The 20,680-nt window shown below is 42.6% G+C and overlaps 1 protein-coding gene across 1 annotated transcript in view; it reads left to right on the plus strand.

The window, feature by feature from the left end:
• Positions 1-668: 668 nt before the first annotated feature.
• Positions 669-20,680, plus strand: part of CD101 (CD101 molecule) — a 35,153-nt gene continuing 15,141 nt past the window's right edge. The window contains exons 1-6 of the mRNA XM_081815763.1: positions 669-841; positions 8,575-8,955; positions 10,264-10,680; positions 14,376-14,762; positions 18,198-18,581; positions 19,310-19,714. Of these exons, the coding sequence (XP_081671889.1) occupies positions 799-841; positions 8,575-8,955; positions 10,264-10,680; positions 14,376-14,762; positions 18,198-18,581; positions 19,310-19,714 (2,017 nt within the window). The 5' untranslated portion in view covers positions 669-798. The remainder of the gene's footprint in view (positions 842-8,574; positions 8,956-10,263; positions 10,681-14,375; positions 14,763-18,197; positions 18,582-19,309; positions 19,715-20,680) is intronic.

Here is a 20,680-nt window from a genome sequence, read left to right on the forward strand (position 1 = left end):
ATGATCTTGTCTTCCTGGATTAGGCAGGATTAAGTTGGCCTGGGTTCAGTGCCACCTGTTAGATTTAGGTATTTACTCGCCATCCTTGGTGCCAGGCCCATCTTGGGCAGATGAAGACTCACTTAAATGTCACATGATGGCTTTTGATGTTCGCTGAGCACTTACCATGTACCCGATATCATTCTAAGTGCTTGACGTGAATGAGTTCATTCAACCCACACAGCGATCTGGTGGGGTACATATTATTAGCATCTCCATTATACAGAGGAGGGTCAGTAACTTTTGTAAGATCACACAGCTATTGAAAATAGAATCTGCATGCAAATCCAGGCAGCCTGGCTTAAGAGACTGTCGCCATTAGCAGCACCTTGTGTCTCCCCATGTTCGTGTTTTCCAGGGGCCCTTTTTGCCTTTCTTAGTCCTTCCCTCTGGAGAGAGGGAAGGGCTAAGGAGAGAACATTTCTGCTTGATTTTTGTATTTATTTGGTTTACCTACATTCCCCCGTGATGACCTAATGATGCACATTTAGCCAGGATGAGGCTCACCTTTTCTCATTTTTATCTGTATACACTTACTTACCCATGAATATCACTCACTTTTCTCACCCAGATTCAAGTGATTAGCAAAGAACTGTATGATGCAAACGGTTTTGCTCTTTGCAAGCCATCTGTGTTTCCCAGTGCTCTGCAAACCACACCATTGCTTCCTCTTTACCTTTGTAGCGAGAGCACAGTGTTTGTCACTCTGTGTCTGAGCAACTTCAGCGACACCACGAGGAAAGGTCTGTACTGGGCCAAATGGCACACATCCTACATGTGGCATCTTTCTTTCTCTTTCTGAGTAAGTGTCATAATTCTGCATGTCTCTTTTGTCCCAGGAGCTAGTCAACAGGAGCTAGTCACCAGAATTTAAAAGGAAAAGCGTGTGAAGGAGAGAATTTGCAATGTCTGACTTGTTGGAGGAGCAGGAGGCTGCTGGGCGGCGGAGGAGGACAGTTTGGTATTTACAGGCAAAAATTGTGCCACACATCTGAGGTGTAGGCACTCATTTTTGACTTACCGATAACGGTTTCCTGGTTTACCACGGCGTCCTTGAGTTCCAGGGAGGTGCAGTGCTTGGCTGAGTCTGTGAACCTGGGCCCGCCAATGTTCACATTTGTCTGTGCTGCCCCGACTTTACCTTATCCTCCTGGGCTAACCCATCCCTGGAGCGAGTGAGGGCTCAGCTTGCCAGACTGAGAGGTAACCTTACGTCTTGCCTGTTGTGTTTGCCTTGAGGATGTGGCTGGATGGAAGGGAAAGTGATGAGAGCACTTAGTAGTTTGAGGCGAAGCTGAAAGAAGGTGCTGGACGTCCCTGGGAGCTGAAGTGGGAATCGATCTGAGGGACTGAGAAAGGGCCAAAAGATTCACGGGGCTCTGCTGAAGGGCACACGGAGGGTCTTAGCTGGACCAGGAGCACTTAAACATATTATAACAGGGTGGAGGAAGGGGAGATTTGGAAGTAGACAGGAGAACAGGTGACCTTGGCTGGAAATGGAATCATTCCAGAGCAGGTAGCAGGTATGTTTTTGTGCCTTGGGTTCCTTTAGCATCCGATGAGGCCTATAGATCTCACCTTCAAATAATGTTTTAAATGCCTAAAGTAAAATGCATAGGATTATAGGGGAAATCCATCATACTGAAATGCAATTATCAGCATCGTTTTAAATGGTGATATAGTCATTTATTGGCTTCTTTACGGATTCCACCACAAGATCTAGAGGTGGTCTGTTAACCACCAAACTTCGAAGGAGTAATGAGTATGAATCATATTTCAAGATATCTGCAACAACTGTAATGTGATGTGAACATATCTAGGTTTGTTGTCTACCTTCATGACTGGAAGAAATGCTAAATTTTCATTAAGACTAGTGAAAATAAACATGTAGGGGTTTTTTTCACGTGAATTTATGGACCCTTTAATCCTGTGTGTGGACCCTGGTTAAGAACTGCTGTAGAGACTAGGTTGAGCTCGTGTGGGGACTTGAGTGACTGGGATGGTAGGGGAACTAAGTGATCTTAATCAGCAGTGTGGCCAGACCTGCGGCTAACACATGAAGAGGTGACAGCCTTCAGCACAATGGTGTGCTTCATAAACATTGGCTTGAACTGAACCGGGTTCATGTCTCAGCAGACGTTAGATTGTGTGATGTAGGGATCAGATCTGGGGCCTGATGGGATGAGAGGTGGCCTGCAGGGCTAGTTACGAGGATTGGTTAGCTGCTGGGTGATGGGTGGCCACCAGACTGGCTTGGCAAGTATTAATGGCTGGGCATATTGGTGCTGGCACATTCCTATTTGTCCTGTTCAGTTGTTGAGTGTGATTATGTGTTTATTTATTTTTAAATTTTATTTATTTATTTATTTATTTATTTAGAGTGTGATTCTTAAGTAGACATGCTTTGTGTATTTGGGCTGTGTGTTTGGCTTGTGTAGAGGGGAATACAGGGCATACATTGTGCAACAAGTCAGACATTGCAAATTCTCTCCTTCACATGCTTTTCCTTTTAAATTCTGGTGAGCAGGCTGGAAGCCTGGGGTGAAGGCAAGTAGTAACCGGGTTCAAAAAAGGAAAGCTGGAAGCTTTTCCTTAACCCACATAAACAATTATCCAAACTGGGGCATGTATTTATTGCTTCTAAGTTCTGACTCACTCTAAAGCACTCATTTTGTATAGAACCACGGTTTTTGTGTGAAGGGCATATAAATCAGGAAGCAACTCGAAAGAACTTTGGAAGCCTGCTATTTGTCCTGACAACTATGGAGGGAAAATTATAAATAAGGGAGGAAATTAAATGCCGATCAATTGATTGGTTGCATTGTTTAGCAAAGGTATACTTTGTCCGAATTAATTTTTTTAATAAACATAAAGACTGATTACTTCTGTTAGAACATGGCACTCGATGAGTTAATGTTATTGGTGAATGAGCTCTTGGACTTAGCACTCAGCTTTGTCTCCCTGATCTAGATCCGTCACCCCTCACCCTGACTAGCTGCCCTTCATATAAAAACCATTAATGTGGGAGGGTGCTAGGGAGGGACCCATTTTTTTTTTTATCTTACTGAGACTGTATTCATAGAAGAAATTTTTTTTGGTTGGAAGCTCTCTCCGCCTTCAAGGGCCTAGGGTTTTTGTACATGTAAGGAAAGAGATGTTGCTTGTTGTGTTTGATATTCTCCAGCAGAGAGGTTTTGTATAATGTGGAATCATTTGAAGTTGCTGTTTTTGTGTATCAAAAATGGTCAATTGTTGGGGTGCCTGGGTGGCTCAGTAAGCATCTGCCTTCGGCTCAGGTCATGATCCCAGGGTCCTGGGATCAAGTCCCGCGTCGGGTTCCCTGCTCAGCTAGGAGTCTTCTTCTCCCTCTGCCCCTCCCCCTGCTTGTGCTCTCTCTCTCTCTCTGTCAAAATAAATAAATCTTTTTTAAAAATGGTCAATTATGGGCCATTTTATATGATCCAACCTAACAGCTTCCATTTAAATAATATTGTAGTGGTAAATTCGGCAATCCCAGTGATCTTTTTGAAAAAAAGCCAGTATCATCAGAGAATTGTTTGGGTTTCAAAAGTCGTAGCCCCAGTACAGTGTGTTAGGGTCCAGCTGTGTGTCCATCAGTCAGTGAGAATTTGAGCTGCTATGCAAAGGGTTCTAACCCTCTGTCTGTTAGAAGAGAAAGCAACAGAACAGTCCTCTGAAGTATTTTACTCCTGAGGAGGAGGAGACATAGGTACAACATCTCCCACAGAGAATATCTTTATAAAAGATGCTTCAGCGTCTGGTCCCAATGCATAGCCATTTGAGTTGACCTCCGTCAACCATTCCTTTCCACATCAAAAATACCTATGAAACTTCCACGCCGTTGCTTCACTTTTCTGAGAAAGCAGTACCTTCCCTCTCACGTTCGTGACCTCATGCCTCTACTAGGACCTTCCTCCATTCATGACCCTCTCTGGCGTCATCCACCTCTCCCCTCTGCAGCTCCTCTGCCCTTAAGCGTGTCCAGCCGGCGCCCCCTGCTTCTCCCCTGTGAGCTACACTTGCCAGCTACCACCCTCGTCTTTTGTTTCCCGGCTCCACAAAGCTTCCTGAAGTAGTCTCCGTCTCCTGCAGTCGCTCCTTACCCTTCTTACCCTTGAAATCCACGGCCTTTGCTCTATTGAAATCTCTTTTGCAAAGATCTCCTCATCAAACTAAAAGGACTGTCCCCTGACTTTAGGATCCTTACCCTCACAGCAGCTTTCAGCAAACAGACAAGTCCTTTAAAAAAATAAAAAAAAAAAAAGATTATTTATTTATTTATTTGACAGAGAGAGAGAGAGCACAAGCGGGGCACGGACAAGGAGAAGCAGGCTCCCCGCTGAGCAAGAGCCCAAAGTGGGCCTCGATCCCAGGACCCTGGGATTGGGACCCGAGCTGAAGGCAGATGCTTAACCGACTGAGCCACCCAGGCGCCCCCAGACAAACCCTTTTGTGGAACATTTTTCCTCCTTTGGTTTCTAAGGTACTACGTCCTGGCAGCTCTCCTATCTCCCTCACTCTTCCTTCCGTAGGTGTGTTCCTCATCCTATCCCCTAAATACAGAGAGCCTCCAGTAATCTCTCTGTAAGTCTCCTCCTTGTATTCCCTAACACTGCCCAGCGCTGTAACCAACCTAATCTGCACCCATGACCCAGAACCTTCCGTGGTTACAAACAGGCATTCACAGGAAGCAGTGAGAAGCAATGGAGACAGCCAGGGATTTCACATTTGCAAATCTAGGTTCCAGTCAGGCTCAACCATTTACAAGTTTGACATTGCTAAATGTGGGAATATCACAGACTTCTCAAAAGGATTAGATTACAGAGATTTTCAAAGGGTTGAGTAGACTTCAAAGTACAAATATACGTATATTTAAATATTATTTCCCAGTGTTTGCTGGATATCCTTCCTGTTTAATTTATGGTATTCAAATTTAGTATTCTCAAAATCAAATGCAATATCTCCTCCCTTACCCTGGAACACAGCAGACTCTTCCTGATACCCTTATTTCTATTTCTTTTAAAGATTTTATTTATTTATTTATTTAGAGAGAGAGAGCAGAGGGGAGGGACAGAAGGAGAGGGAGAGAGAGAATCCCAAGCAGACTCTGGGCTGAGCATGGAGCCCGACGCAGGGCTTGATCTCATGACCCTGAGATCATGACCTGAGCTGAAAGCAAGAGTCAGATGCTTAATTGACTGAGCCACCCAGGTGCCCCATGATACCCTTATTTCTATTAACAGAATCATTATTCTCAGTCAGCCTCACAAAACCTGCCATCACTTTTTATTTCTAACTGCCTCCCATCCCTCCATCCCCCCCTTCTACCTCCAGGCATCCAAGACACTGAAAAACTCTCTAGATTTTATCTCCTCAGTGGCTCTTATAGTCCCTTTCTTTGCATTCCTATTGCAGTCATCACTTCTCTCCTGGGCTACCATGATTTCCTAATGTTTATTTCTAACTTCTGTCATCCCACACAGCCGTCAGATTAATTTTCCTAAGACCTTTTCAACACTTCCAGTGGATTCCCCATTGCCTAATTAGTCAAGTCCAAACTTTTAGACATGATGGTCAAGACCTTCATGCTTTGGGCCCGAAACTCCTGTCCAGCCTTACCTCCTTCTATTAATCTTCATGTAACCTTTCCCCTAATCCAGTTTATCACTCCCTAATTCCTAAACAAGTCTTTTGATTCCTACTCATACAATCTTGTCATGAAGTCTTCCCCACTTAAATTATTGTAATCTTTCCGATTCTTGAAATTCCACTTCTCATACTGTCTCTTCCATAAACCTTTCCTGTTTCCCTCCCCTCAAAATGCAATCTCTCCTTCCTTCAAATTCCTTAAATACTTTTATCAGAGGACTACCATCCTACCTGACTAAATTATAAAATCACGAAGTCAAAGACTATCCCAAACTCATCTTCGGTGTCTTAGTTCCTGAAGCATCAGAAATACTATAGGTTGTTGAATAAATATTTATTGAATTGGCAAATAAAGCAGTAGGAAATAGAGTGCTAATTTTCACAGTAAAATGTTTCAGATATGGTACCCATCTCTTAAAGTAATGGAAAATGTTGAAAAGTGTTGCCTAGCCACCAAAATAACATTGTGGTAACATATCCTGTTAGAAACAGGTTAGTGGTACTTCAGAAGCTCTATTTCTAAAAACATTTTTGTTGTGGAATATAACACATAAGAAAAGTTAATAAAACATAAACATGGAGTTTAGCAAATAAGTAAAAAACTAAAAACCATGTCGTCACTATCCAGGTCAAGAAACAGAAGATTGCTAGGACCCTAGAAGTACCCACCCACTGTGCCGTGAGCCCTCTCCCAATTACAACCCTCCCCCCGACAATCACTGTCCTGACTCCCAATGATAACCACTTCCTAGCTTTTCTTTTTTTTTTAAGTGGTTTTCTGTTTGCATTTACTAGACGATACAGTGTGGTTTTGCCTGTTTTGGAATTTGATAAAGATGGGTATCATTCTGTAGAGCGTCGAAAGATTCTCCACATACTGCATCTTTCATTAAACACAATCATCCACATTACAACCAGTAGCAATTCTTTCACTTTCATTTCTGTGTAATATTTCATTTTATGGATGTGCCACAGTATGTCTGTTCTTGCTGATGGACATACAGGTGGTCTCAAGATGGGGCTAGGACGAACAGTGCTGTCGTGGGTATTCTTCCATACGTAGCCTGGTGCCCAGTGCACACATTTCTCTAAGATATATGTCTAAGTCTAACTGGCATTGCTGAAAGTGTTTTAAGTTGTCTCTGTTGAATAATTGTTTGGTAAGTAATAAGTTATATTTTTCCTATATATTTCCTATACATTTTTCCTATATATTCCTCAGTATTTATTAGAAGAGCATAATATCAATATATCACATTAACTGGGATTTACGAATAAATTGGTATATTTTAATTATTACTGGAGATGTGTGTAGTTGGTGGGATGTTCGTTTGTTTTCCAGTTTTGCATGAAGCATTCAATAGGCAATTTTTAGTGGACTGCCTCGAACGACCACTCGCCCTTTCTCCCCTTTTTTTTGTAGTCCCCCTTCTATTGGAATTGTTTCCATTCCAAAATTCCTCTCCTTAGCCTTATCATGAGAAAGAGAGACCTACTCTCACTTTTTTTCCACTCTAGTCTCCTTTACTTGCTGTTCTTGTGGATTTGCAAGATTCAGCAGATACTCTGCTTCTTCCATTCCTTCTTTTTTTTTTTAAGATTTTTATTCATTTATTTGAGGGAAAGAGAGAGAGCACAAGCGGGGGGAGGGGCAGAGGGCGAGGGAGAAGCAGACTCCCCGCTGAGCAGGGAGCCCGACTTGGGACTTGATCCTAGGACCCCGGGATCATGACCTGAGTCCAAGGCAGACATTTAACCGACTGAACCACCCAGGGGCCCTCTTCCATACCTTCTTCTGAGCTCTGTTCTGGTCATTCCACAATACCAGCAATTGCTCCCCATGGGACTCTTCTGATGTCTTTCCCCTCCTCTTCCCCTTCCACTGAGCCCCAGGCCCCTAGTGAAAGATCGGGCTCACCCTTGGGCATCTCTGTCATTTGCTCTTTGCTCTTTATGTAACACAAACTAGCCTTGAATATTAGCCTAATCCATAAACACATGCATTTTTCATTTCTGCAAAATGTCTGATTTTGAACAAACGCAAGTCAAAAGAAAATGTTGCCATTTGAGAATGTTTTCTCCTGCAAACTGAATACTTGAGATCTGTCTCAACAGGAAACACTCCATAGTCGTCCCAACTGGACGCTTTTGGTCAGAGAAGAACTGAAGGGACTCTGAGCCCAGATCCTGGCGGACTTGACAGGCTGTCTTTTACGAAGCCTTTTCAATAAAGCTGTAGTGGCACTTTAAAAAATGACAAAACAAAAAACCCTCCACAGTATATAAAGGAAGTGCTGCTGCCTCTTCAGCTGCTAATTTTAGCTAGTCCTGCATTAGACCTGGCCAGGAGCTACAAATAGTTCCAACCAGCTAGCAAGACAGAGAAAGTGTGGCACCATGGGCGGTGGGTAGATTTTCCTTCTCCAGCAATCTCGGAGAGAACAGCCTGACGGGGAGCCAGGAGTGAGTCGGAAGGAAGAATTTGCTGACCTTTCCCACAAAATAATGTAAAAGGTGAATTATCATGCATTGTATTGACTTTAAAATAAGTGCCGTTAGATAACACCGGGCACTAAGTGTTATCAGTTATAATAGTCATCATACTGTTGAAGCTAACCTTTTTTTTTTTAAGCGACTAAGAGTTACTATGGAAGTTGAAGTTATGAAAGACCAGTGAACTCATCAAGCCATTCCACCGCTCCTCAGCCTGAAGGAGGTCTATGAACATTTGAGTTGATTATAGCTAATACCCTGTGATCTCATTTACTAGAACTCTAGTAGAGGGTGCTGCAATAAGGTGGCACAGTGGGGACTGGAGCGCTAATCTATTTTTATTTCCCTTTCTTTCTTTCTCCTCCTTGCAAGCTAAGCTCAGCTTTGGCCAGAGAGAAGTAACCATCCAGAAAGGACCGCTGTTTCGGGCTGCAGGCTACCCCATCAGCATTGGCTGCAATGTCACTGGCCACCAGGGACCTGCTGAGCAGCATTTCCAGTGGTCTGTTTACCTGCCCAAAGCCCCGACCCAAGAAGTCCAGATCGTGAGCACCAAGGATGCCACCTTCTCTTACGCGGTGTATGCGCAGCGGGTGCGAAGCAGGGGGATCTATGTGGAGAGGGTCCGGGGCAACTCAGTCTTCCTGCACATCTCAGAGCTCCAGCCGAAGGATTCTGGCGAGTATGAGTGTCACACGCCCAACACGGATGAAAGATACTACGGCAATTACAGCGCGAAGACTAGGCTAATTGGTAAGCTGTGCCTGCCAGCCCCTCAGAAGCCAGAGCCCCACCATGACAATGCCTTGTGCCATGTGACATGGCTTTGCATCATGTCCTTGCTTTGGCAAGAGAGCCCTGGGAGCCCTCTGGATATTTTGCAGTTGGGTCACAAATCGGTATCTCCCCTTCTCTAGAACTCTCAGATCATCTTTGCCTCCAACTTTGCCGCCAAGCTTTAGATAGCAGGTCTTCCGAAGGCCTTGTCCACAGCTAGCCACAGGGTGATCGTAGTAACAGCATCAGACAAAACTCTGAGAGTTCTTCCCATGTCACGTCTCTTCTTGGAGGCAGGACGTTAACTTGGTAAGAGAGCTAGAGTTAATATGATCAAGTGGTAAGTGATTCACTTGGAAATGGATATTCCCAAACTACTAATCTCTGGCATATTTTCATAGACAGAAAGGTTCATAGTCTTTGCAATTACCATTTTGCCCCTTTTGCCTAGAATATCTTAGCACCCCTTTTTCAGTCTAGCCAACTCCCACATATACTTGTAGACCCAATTTAGGTCTTACCTCTTCTGTGAAATCCGTCCTGACTGTCTCAGGCAGTATTCCCATCTTTGTTTCCTCTTGATGCTCTATTCACATCACTATTATTAGCACTCACCCAGTGTATGTGGTATTTGGCTACTTATATGACTCCTTCCTCACCTTGAGCTCCAGGAGAATAGTTATCTCAGCCCCTAGCCCGGTGGCTAGCACTAAGTATCTGCTCAATAAATCTTCATTGATTGAATCTAAGTGTTGCTTTCCCATAAGCTTAGGCTGTGTGATTTCCTTTGAGGAAGAATACAGTGATAGGGTAGTAGGATGGTTATCAAAACTTTGGTAAGGGTTGCATTTTGGCTCTGAATGATTATAAGAGATTATTTCAGAACTTTACAAAGAAGCAGGTTAAGGTGTAAGGAGGTGAAGTGACTCGCTCCAATTCCTGTAGTCAAATAGGGACAGATTTAGGATCAGAATCTAGGTCTTCTAGCTCCCAGTGCTCTTCCCTTTTAAATACTCTGTCTGAGTAGCTAAATTGGTCACAGCCTATGCTAAAAATATAAAGTTGGGGTCAATACATCACTGAGCCATTAGTTTTGCCAAGTTCCACAGACTATGTATACAGATGCCAATGTTCCCCTTGGCAATAGGGAAAGCATATGGCTGGTGGAAAAACAACTGAAAGTATGTGCTTTACAGATGGCGGGTCAGGGCGCCATCTTCATCCAAGCAGGCTTGTCCGACAGGTTCTTGGGCCAGTCAGTTATCGTCATTCCTTTGCTTCCAGTTATTCCAGATACCCTCTCTGCCACCATGAGTCCCCAGACTCTCCATAAGGAGGAAGGTGAATCATTAGAACTTACCTGTGAAGCATCCAAAGCCACAGCTCAACATACCCACCTCTCTGTCACCTGGTACCTGATGCAGGATGGAGAAAGAAACCAAACTACCAAGATTATTTCCCTCTCCAAAGATTTCTTGTTGATCCCTGGGTCCTCATATACAGAGAGGTTTGCGGCTGGTGACGTCCAGCTCAGCAAGCTTGGGGTAGCCACCTTCAGGCTGTCCATAGGGAGGCTCCAGCCCTCAGATCAAGGCCAGCTGTTCTGTGAGGCAACTGAATGGATTCAGGATCCAGATGAAACCTGGACTTTAATCACAAGAAAGCGGACAGCTCAAACAGCTCTGAGGATGCAACCAACAGGTAATGATCTTCTCAAGAAATTCATTAGTATGTTGATAGTGGGTATTTATGGGATATCTTTTTGGTTTTTTTCTAATCTTTTGTTGTGTCTAAAAAGAAAAACATTTAGAAAGTTTGAATACATTTTGGTTTTGGCATCTGGGAAGTGTAAATAAGAAGAGGGACATTTGGTGTTGGGTCTGTCCACAGCATGTTTTCTATGGGATAAGATCTGTTGAATGGTTAGATAGATTCCACAAGTCATGCATGAAAATGGTTTTGTTACCATCCTTGCCAAGCCCTATGTAAGCATTTTTATCTATATAATCTACTTTATCTATATTATCTAATTTAGTCCTCACCCTGTGGGGCAAGTGGTCGACTCCCCATTTTTAAAACAAGGAACCTGAGCCTCAGACATGCAAAATGCTGGTAGAGGTGGAGCTAGTGCTTTAAGCAGGTGTGTCTCTCCAAAGCCCCCACACCACAGACCCCTGGGGCCTCAGAGTAGCTCCAGTTTCCAATGTGGAGCCTTATCTTAGTCACTGCCAGGATTTCCTTCCACCTGACCCCATTTCCTGCTTGGGGTGCTGTTACTCTTCATGATCCATTGGCATTTTCATCAAAGCAAACAGGAAGCCTCAGCTGTCATTCCTGGTTTCTCTATGTAGGCTATGGTCCAATAGGAAGAGGTTTCGAAAAACGTATATATCCATGCTAAAAGCAGTGATCCAATGGTGGCTCATTGAAGATTTCCTTCCTTCCTTCCCTTCCTTCCTTCATTCCTTCCTTTCTTCCTTTCCCTTCCTTCCTTCTTTCCTTCCTCTCTTTCTTTCCTTTCCTTCCTTCCTCTCTTTCCTTTCCTTCCTTCCTTCCTTCCGTCCTTCCATCCATCCTTTCTTCCTTCCTTCCTTCCTTCTTTCCTTCCTTCCATCCTTCCTTCTTTAGGAGGAGTATTATTTTATTTCTTTAAGAAACTGTCCTATTTGTCTTAAGTGTCCAAGTTACACTCAGTGAGTTCTGTGAGGGCATATCACATGTGCTTTTTTTCTCTCTTTGAGGCCAATTTTTTATGTAAAACAATCATTATTTTTACTTATTTGACAAAAATTGTATATATTTAAGGTGTACATGTTTTGATACACATACGCATTTTGAAAAGATTACCACAATCAAACTAATTAACATATTCATCATCTCACATTGTTCTTTTTGTGTGTAGCGGGGGTGTGCATGTGTGTATGGTGAGAACATTTAAGATCTCTATTCTCAGCAAATTTCAAGTATGCAACACAGTATTATTAACTGCAGTCCCCACGCTATACATTAGATCTATGAAACTTACCTTGCGTATGGAAACTCTGTACCCTTTGATCAATATCTACCCCCCACCAGATCCTGACAACCACCATTCTACTCTCTGCTTTTATGATTTCAGCAGTCTTAGACGCCACATATAAGTGAGCCCCTCCAGTATCTGTCTTTCTGTGTCTGGCTTATTTCACTTAGCCAGATGTCCTCCAGGGTGATCCATGTTGTTGAAAATGGCAGGATTTCCTTTTCTCTCATGGCTGAATAATATTTCAGTATATATATATATACTATATTTTCTTCATTTGTCTATCCATCAGTGGACACTTAGGTTGTCCACACCATTTCTATAATGTTACCTTCCCCCTAACAGTGCATGTCCTCCACATCCATTTCTCCACATCCTCACCAACATGTGTTATCAATTCTCCCAACCCATGAACACAGGCTATCTTTCCATTTATTTGTATCTTTAATTTCTTTCATCAATATTTTACAGTTTTCAGTGCACATGTCTTTCACCTCCTTGGTTAAATTTATTCCTAAGTATTTTCTTCTTTTTGACATTATTGCAAATGAGATTATTTTTAATTGAGATAAAATTAGTGTATGACATTATGTAAATTTCAGGTGTGCAACACTATAATTCGATACTTGTATATACTACAAGTGATCACCACTATAAGTCTAGTTACAATCCATCACCATACAGTTGAGCCCCTTCACACATTTCGCCCACTCCCCAACCCCCTTCCCCTCTGGGAACCACAAATCTGTTCTCTGTCTCTCTGAGGTTATTTTTGTTTTGTTTGTTCATTTGTTTTGGTTTTTAGAGTCCACAAATAAGTGAAATCATGTGATATTTGTCTTTCTCTGTCTGATTTATTTCACTTAGAATAATACCCTCAGGGTTCATCCACGTTGTTGCAAATGGCAAGATTTCTTTCTTTTTTATGGCTAAGTAGTATTCCTGTATGTGTATGTGTGTGTGTGTGTGTGTGTGTGTGTGTGTACCACATTTTCTTTATCCATTCATCCACTGATAGACACTTAGGTTGTTTCCACATGTTGAGTGTTATAAATAATGCTGCAATGAACATGGGGGTGCATATATCTTCTTGGTGTTTTTGTGTTCTTTGAATAAATACCCAGAAGTGGAATAGCTGGATCATATGGTAATTGTATTTTTAATTTTTTAAAGAAGGTTTTATTTATTTATTTAGGAGAGAGACAAGGAGAGAGAGCTCATGGAGAGGAGCAGAGGGGGAGGGAGAGGGACAAGTAGACTCCGTGCTGAGCACCGAGTCTGATGTGGGCGACCCTGAGATCAGACCTGAATTGAAACCAAAAGCTGGCCGTTAACCTACTGAGCCACTCAGGCACCCTATTTTTAATTTTCTGAGAAATCTCTATACTCTTTTCAATATTGGCTCCCCAATTTACATTCTTATTGGCAGTGTAAAAGTGTTCCCTTGTTGCCACATCCTCTCCAACACTTGGTATTTCTTGTCTTTTTGAGAATAGCCATTCTGACAGGTGTGAGGTGATAGCTCATTACGGTTTTAATTTGCATTTCCCTGATGGTGAGTGATGTTGAGCATCTTTTCATTGTATTTATTGGCCATCTGTAGAAATTTTCTTAATGTCTTTTTCCAATACTGTGTTGCTAGTGTATAGAAATGGAACTGATTGTTTTTTGCATGTTGACTTTGTATCCTGCAACTTTACTGAAATCATTAGTTTTAACAGGTTTTTGGTGGAGTCTTTTGGGGTTTCTATATATAAGATCATGTCATCTGCAAACAGATTATTTTACTTCATTTTTCTGACTTGAATGCCCTTTATTTATTTTTTCCTGACTAAGTGCTCTGGCTAGGGCTTCCAATACTATGTCAGATAGAAGTGGTGAGAGTGGACTTCTTTGTCTTTTACTGACCTTAGAGGAAAAACTTTCAGCTTTTCATTGTTAGGTGTTATGTTAGCTGTGGACTAGTTCTATATCACATCACATGTGCTTTAACTTAGGAAAATTCCACTGGACATTCTTAGCCAAAAAAAGAGAACAAAGCATCACAGCTTACAGCAGTTCAACATATTATAAAATATTTTGTATTTTTTATTCAAAAAAGATACACTACTATATACTTTATACTTCTATGCATATGTCTTGCTTAATAGGATTGCATTCAGAAAGCTATGTAGGCTGTTCTTTCTGAATGATTGAAGGAATAGTCAAGGACATTTTTGATTCTAGGCATTTCTGTGGCTGACCTACTCCTCAGAGCTCAGCTCCCACATGAAATTCAATCCCCGTACTATCCTTAAAGGGGGTATTATCTCTCTGTGGTCCCGAAAGGACAGTTGCTGTGGCTTCTCTAAATACCTGCGTTGCTTTTGTTTCCTAGTGAGAGATTTTCAAGTCAACATTTCAGCTGAGAGCACGTTTACTGCAGGGAAATCCTTAGAACTGGTCTGCCTGGTCGTAGGCAGTGGCCGGGACCCACTGCTTCAGGGCGTTTGGTTCTTCAATGGTAATGAGATGGCCCGCATGGATGCTGGCGGTGTTCTGGACCTGAAGGGAGACTACAGACAGAGAGCAAGTCAGGGACAGCTCCAGGTTTCAAAGTTAAGCCCCAAGGCTTTCTCTCTCAAGATCTTCTCTGCGGGCCCCGAGGATGAAGGCGTCTACAGATGTGCTGTGGCGGAGATGGCAAGAGCTCAGATGGGCTCCTGGCAGGTGCTTCAGAGCAAGCGGTCACCAGACAGCCACGTGCATCTGAGGAAGCCAGCAGGTACGTGAAGTCAGAACCAGACATGCCTGGGCTGCCCTCCGCTTCCCTCCTTTGTGAATACAGGCTGCCTCCCTGGACACAGTGGACTTCCCCTGAAGAGTCGGGTGTCAGTCGGATCACTCTGAGGTGGAGTAAAGAAAAGCACCTAAACTAGCTGAAGACTTAAGTCTTATTCCGGGGCCATTAAATGGGCTGTGACCACAGACACAACATTTAACTTCTTTAAATCTCAGCTTCCTCAAATATAAAATAATGACATACGATGAGATTGTCCTGAAGTCCCTTCTTGCTGTCTTAGATCCTTTGATTCTACTTGCGATCAGTCCTCATTTTTGTACGTTGGATTTTTCTCCGAGCAGAAAACAAGTGCGTTAATGAAACCCTCTATCTCCTCTTTGTTGTCTGTGTGGTGTGAGTATGGTAAGAGGAAAGAATGACACTTTGCCTCCTTCCTGGGGATCAAACACCTACATTATGGCCCCTGCCCCCCAAACATCTTTCAGATGCCTTTTGTCCATCCTCTATTATCTTAACCTGATACAGGGAATGATAGTACGTCTTAATTCTGCATCAAAGCATGACTCAGAATAAGGAATGAAGAGGTAAATGATAGCAGGCAGACTCTATTCCCTGCATTTTGCTGTAATGTGATGTGCCTGTTCAAACGGGTCTGAGTATCTATGGGCATCAAAGTGGAAGGCCACTCAGCTCTCGTTTCAAGTTTATGAAGGTTGGATGACCTTAAACATGTTTGAACACTGAGCGCTTTTTGTTTGAACAGAGAACAGACAAATCTACAACTAATATTAGGATGCTCTGGGCCGGGTATTATATTCAAAGTCTATAAAGATTAACTGTCCAAGAGCACAAAACAAAACCTGACTAAAAATAAAAATACCCTTGTTTCACCTGCTCACTGGCAGCATCTCCAAAGATAGATAGATTTCCCTTTCATGCTCTTCTCTGTCACCCCATTTGCTAGCAATGAAGACACACACACTTTGGCCTAGAGTGGCACGCCAGGAAGTGTGTTGGTGTTAGTTTTCACACTAAACATTTGGTCTAACTTTCTAGGATTCAGGAAGAACTGTGTAGGCGGGTTTACATATTTACACAGAGCTAAATCTCTGCTTCATTCATCTCAATCTCTGCTGAAACATATCTGTAAACCTTTCTTAAATTCAGCATATGGGAATCTGTGCCAAAGGGAACTGAAGGTGTGCTTTGTGGCTCACAGATCATAAGCCTATCAGTAGGGTGGTCTTCTAAAGCTAAAAATAGTTCATTGTGTAGGCTGGAGTCCAAACTGGGCCTGATATGTGGAAACAGAAAAAGCTATTAGCAAATTTATTAAGGATCCTGTTGAGCATTCAGTTTTGAAAGTCAAACCATAGTATGAGCAGAGTTTTATCATGAAATTAATATTTTATGAATATTTTAAACAGAAGGTAGTGAATTCTCACTACCACTGTGAATGTGTAACTTACACACACTTGATAAGATTATTACTTCTTAACAAGAGGCAATAATGACTGTAATGAACTAAGGAAACCTCATTTTTTTCTTTAAAAAAAAAACCTGATGTTAGTTGAGACTAACCATAATGGTTATATTCAAGTAGTGAGATTATGAGCAATAATTTCCTCTTTATTTTCTAAACTTCAGTTATGAGTCTATTTTTAACTTGAAAATAACTTTAAGTATAATCCTGCCTCCACTACCCAAAATCTGGAAGCAGGTTTACATATGTAGATACAGATATAGATATAGATATTTAGTATTAAATATTATTTAACTAATAATTATTTAATTATTAAATAAGAATAATTGAATTATTTAATAGTATTATTAGATAATTAAAATATTAAATACGTGTATTAAAGTTACTTGTGGATATCAAGCTTCATTCTGCCTTTGTAACTTACATACATATATACATAGAGCAGGAGAAAGCTCAACTCCTTCCTCAGCAGGGAAGAACAATTTGCGAATTCATTTAGATGTTATTTAGATTTCTCATCCCAATTCCATTTTGTTTTCTCTCTTTTGGCTTTGAACTACCTCACTTTCACTAAGTGCCTATCATTACAACCAATGCTAATAACTCCCATGTACTGGGTACTTTCCCTTGCCAGCCAGGCTAAGCCCTTTGGCATGCACCACTTTTACTCATCCCAACAATGCAGTAAGGTTGGTGCTATTATTATGTTCGTATATACAGGAAAGAAAATCAAGGGTCAGGGAGGACATCTGTGGTGCCCAAGATAAATTCTGACTCCCAGGACCTTGGCCTTAAACCTGAGATGCATGAGCTATGGAGGTGTCTTTGCTTTACCCACAAAGCACCCAGGACAAAGCCTCACACAGGAAGTATCTATTGAATGAATGTCTGCGTTTCTACATATCTTGAATTTCCCATCTGGGAGCCAGATTTATATTTTGTAGTTTAACATTATAGTTCAGATATAAGAAGGATCTCCCTTCAACCAATAGTATATATATATATATATATGTGATTTGAATCATATATATATATGTGATTTGAAAAAGAGAAATATATCTATATGTGTATCTTCCCCCGAGTAATTGTTTTTTTTTTTTAAAGATTTTATTTATTTATTTGAGAGAGAGAATGAGAGAGAGCACATGAGAGGGGGGAGGGGCAGAGGGAGAAGCAGACTCCCTTCCGAGCAGGGAGCCCGATGCGGGACTCGATCCTGGGACTCCAGGATCATGACCTGAGCCAAAGGCAGTCGCTTAACCAACTGAGCCACCCAGGTGCCCCCGAGTAATTGTTTTTAATGGTGGTATTTTGTTTGTTGTTGTTGTTGTTGTTTAAATAAACTCTACAACCAACATGGGCCTCGAACTCATGACCCTGAGATCAAGAGTCGCATGCTCTATGGACTGAGCCAGCCGGGTGCCCCAATGGTAGTTTTTGAACAGAAATCTAATTACCAATACTCCTTCCCTGTTCAAAACACATACTAATTAGGGAAAGATAAGTAGGCAGAGGAGTATCATTTTGATCTGTGAAAGATAAAATTCCAAAAAACTAAAAATTTAAATAAACACAGCTTCATTATTTTCAGGCTCATACACCCAGCCTAATTAATCTAACAAAATATTACCAGATGTTTTCCCAACTAGATGTTCTTAATGAAGGGCTGATTTAACAAATCACTAAAAATAAGGGCAAATTATAAATTGTTTAAGTGTAAATAAGTTCACCTGATATTCTTTCTGCTGTCTTGTTCCCACTATGTAAGTGTTTAGCAAATCTCTTTTCCGGGGGTGGTAAGAGCAGTCAACAGCTGGATCTGATTTGTCACAAACTGGTCAAGGCCTAATTAAAGAGATTTCACCATGTTTTAGAAAAGTTTTCATTGACTTGAAATCCTTTCTTTTTTTTCCTCTCAAATCTGTAATCCACAGCAAGAAATGTGGTCTTATCTACCAAGAACCAGCAGCAAGCTGTGTGGGAAGGAGAGGCATTAACCCTTCTCTGCAAGGCAGATGGGGCTGAGAGTCCCTTGTCTGTGGAATGGTGGCACCTCCCACAAGGCCAGAAGCAGCCAGAGTTGGTGGCTGGCATGCAGCAGGATGGCACCGTGCAGCTGGGGGCCTCCTACAAGGAACTCAATAACCAGGGCTCCACAAGGCTGGAGAAAATGGACTGGGCCACCTTCCAGCTGGAGATCAGCTCCACCAGCACCACAGACAGTGGCGTGTATGAGTGCAGAGTGTCTGAGGGCACCCGGAACCAGGCCAGAGGGCGGAGCTGGACTCAGAAGTTGGCTGTCACTGTCAAATCTCTGGGTAAGGGTCAAAGAAATCCCGTTCTAAACTTAACATATATCAGCGGTACCTTCCTGGGCAGTGGGACACGGTGGAATTTGATTGTGTGTCAAGCCGAACCCCCTCGTGGCGCGTACACCCCAGGACACAGAGCGTAGTCTCTGGCTGCCAGGTCTGTCAACCAATCTCTAAAGTTTACTCATCTTTATAAGGATCATCCACAGGGTGCCACTTGTCGGTTGTTAGTCAAAACTGAACGCGAAAGCCTATGAGCTGGAGTAGACGTATAGAGGACCTGTGCCCGGTGGAGCTGAGCCTCGTACATCCAGGCTTCTAGAGCTGTAGCCCTGGGCTTGCAGAGTCTATTCAAGCCCGTGCAAAAGAGTGACGCTGAGCCCATGAGTGGAAATAAGGGAAGGCCAGCCACTGGGTGGGGGGGGGGGCGGGTGGCGGCGGGTGTAGGGAGGGGAGAGCACTCCACCCACTCAGTAGCAGCTGTCTAAGCAGAAGGCTGGAGAAACACTTCCTGTTTGTTATCACTGCTGGGAACGCTCTTAGAAGAGGATCAACTTTGGAAAATTTGAGGACAGAATTCAGGACAGATTGTCCTGTGAGTCAACTCTGAGCCCCAAATAGTTGATGCTCCCAATGTTTGAATGCATGGCTCCATGTAAAGAGGTGGTCAGTAGGAAAACTTTGATTTGACAAACATATTGGCAATGGTGTTTCCCATTTATTTCTGCCCACAGAGTCGAGCTTATGGGTGAAGCTGATGAGCCGTCAACCCAAAGTGGAATTAGCCAAGACCTTTGGCCTGTCCTGCATAGTGGAGGCTGACTACGCCAACCTCAGGGTGCCACTCACCGTGACGTGGCAGTTCCAACCAGCAAGATCTCAAGTCTTTCATCCACTTGTTCGAATCACCCATAATGGCACTATTGAGTGGGGGGGTTTCCTATCTCAGTTCCAAAAGAAGACAAAAGTTTTACAGTCCTCATTTCATTCTCAACTCCTAATCCATGATGCCACCGAGGAAGAAGCAGGAGTTTATCAGTGTAAAGTAGAAGTTTACGTCAGAAATTCCCTATGCACAAGCGGCCCCGTGAGGGCTTCTGCCATCTCTCACTCACTGATGATAGCCATCACTTTACCAGGTAAACACCACTGGAAAGTAATTCCTGCTTTAAAAACAAATGAACACATTTCTCCTATTTTGGGTAAATTATAGAATTAAAATATAACATACCTTCCCCCATGTTTTGACTGTATAAGTTAGCACCACGTAAAACCGATATCCAGGCTAACATGAAGTTAGTATGCATGGGATAGCCATACTGGTTGTTAAAACATTGACATACTTCCACACTGACTACTAATAACTGTTGCTCCATGCTCCTTCCCCCTCTTCTCAAAAGTCCCCACCACCCAGCAACTGAAAATTACCACATGGCACAAGAGGGGGCTTCTCGGACCAGCTCCGGTGGGGAGGGAGGCATTCTTTGGATTGGTCACTGCCCATGCCTTACTAGTCATTAAATGTTTGAAATGTCTCCCCTACTGCTAAGGATAATGTCAATTCCATTAGAATACATTTATCCTCTTGGTTTAACATGTTAATGTATAAGAGAGAATATCTGATTATAATCAAATATAATGGACCTCATCAGTTGGTGTAAGAGCAGAGACACAACCTGGGCGAAGTCCTGCTGGGTCATGTATCTTCTTCTATGACTTCCATTCTCTAAAGACATTGTGTTTAAGAGCCTTTGAAGTCATTTCTACCTGACAGGCACTGGTGAGCAGCTTAGCTTTGGGCAAATCACTCCATCTGTCCAAGTCTAGGGACTTCATCCCTAAATTGCTGTTCTGCACTGTGGTGACATATGTAATGTGCCTAGGACAGTGCCTGATGCATCAAGCAGATGCTCAGACATGGTAGCCCCCATTATTCTCTCTGCTGCTGAGTGACATTTTTGGTAATAGTAACAATCTCCTTGTCGATTAACTCATGTCTCAATTGCCTTGTCCTTCCCATGGTATTTAAAATTGTTGACCCAATCCTTTCTTCTTGAAACTTCCTTTTCCTTGGCCTCATGACGCAAGATTTTCTTGGTTTCTTT

The sequence above is a fragment of the Leptonychotes weddellii genome, chromosome 4 (genome assembly GCF_054177405.1).
Source record: "Leptonychotes weddellii isolate Sample4059 chromosome 4, ASM5417740v2, whole genome shotgun sequence".
In the NCBI taxonomy this organism is placed as follows: Eukaryota; Metazoa; Chordata; class Mammalia; order Carnivora; family Phocidae; genus Leptonychotes; species Leptonychotes weddellii.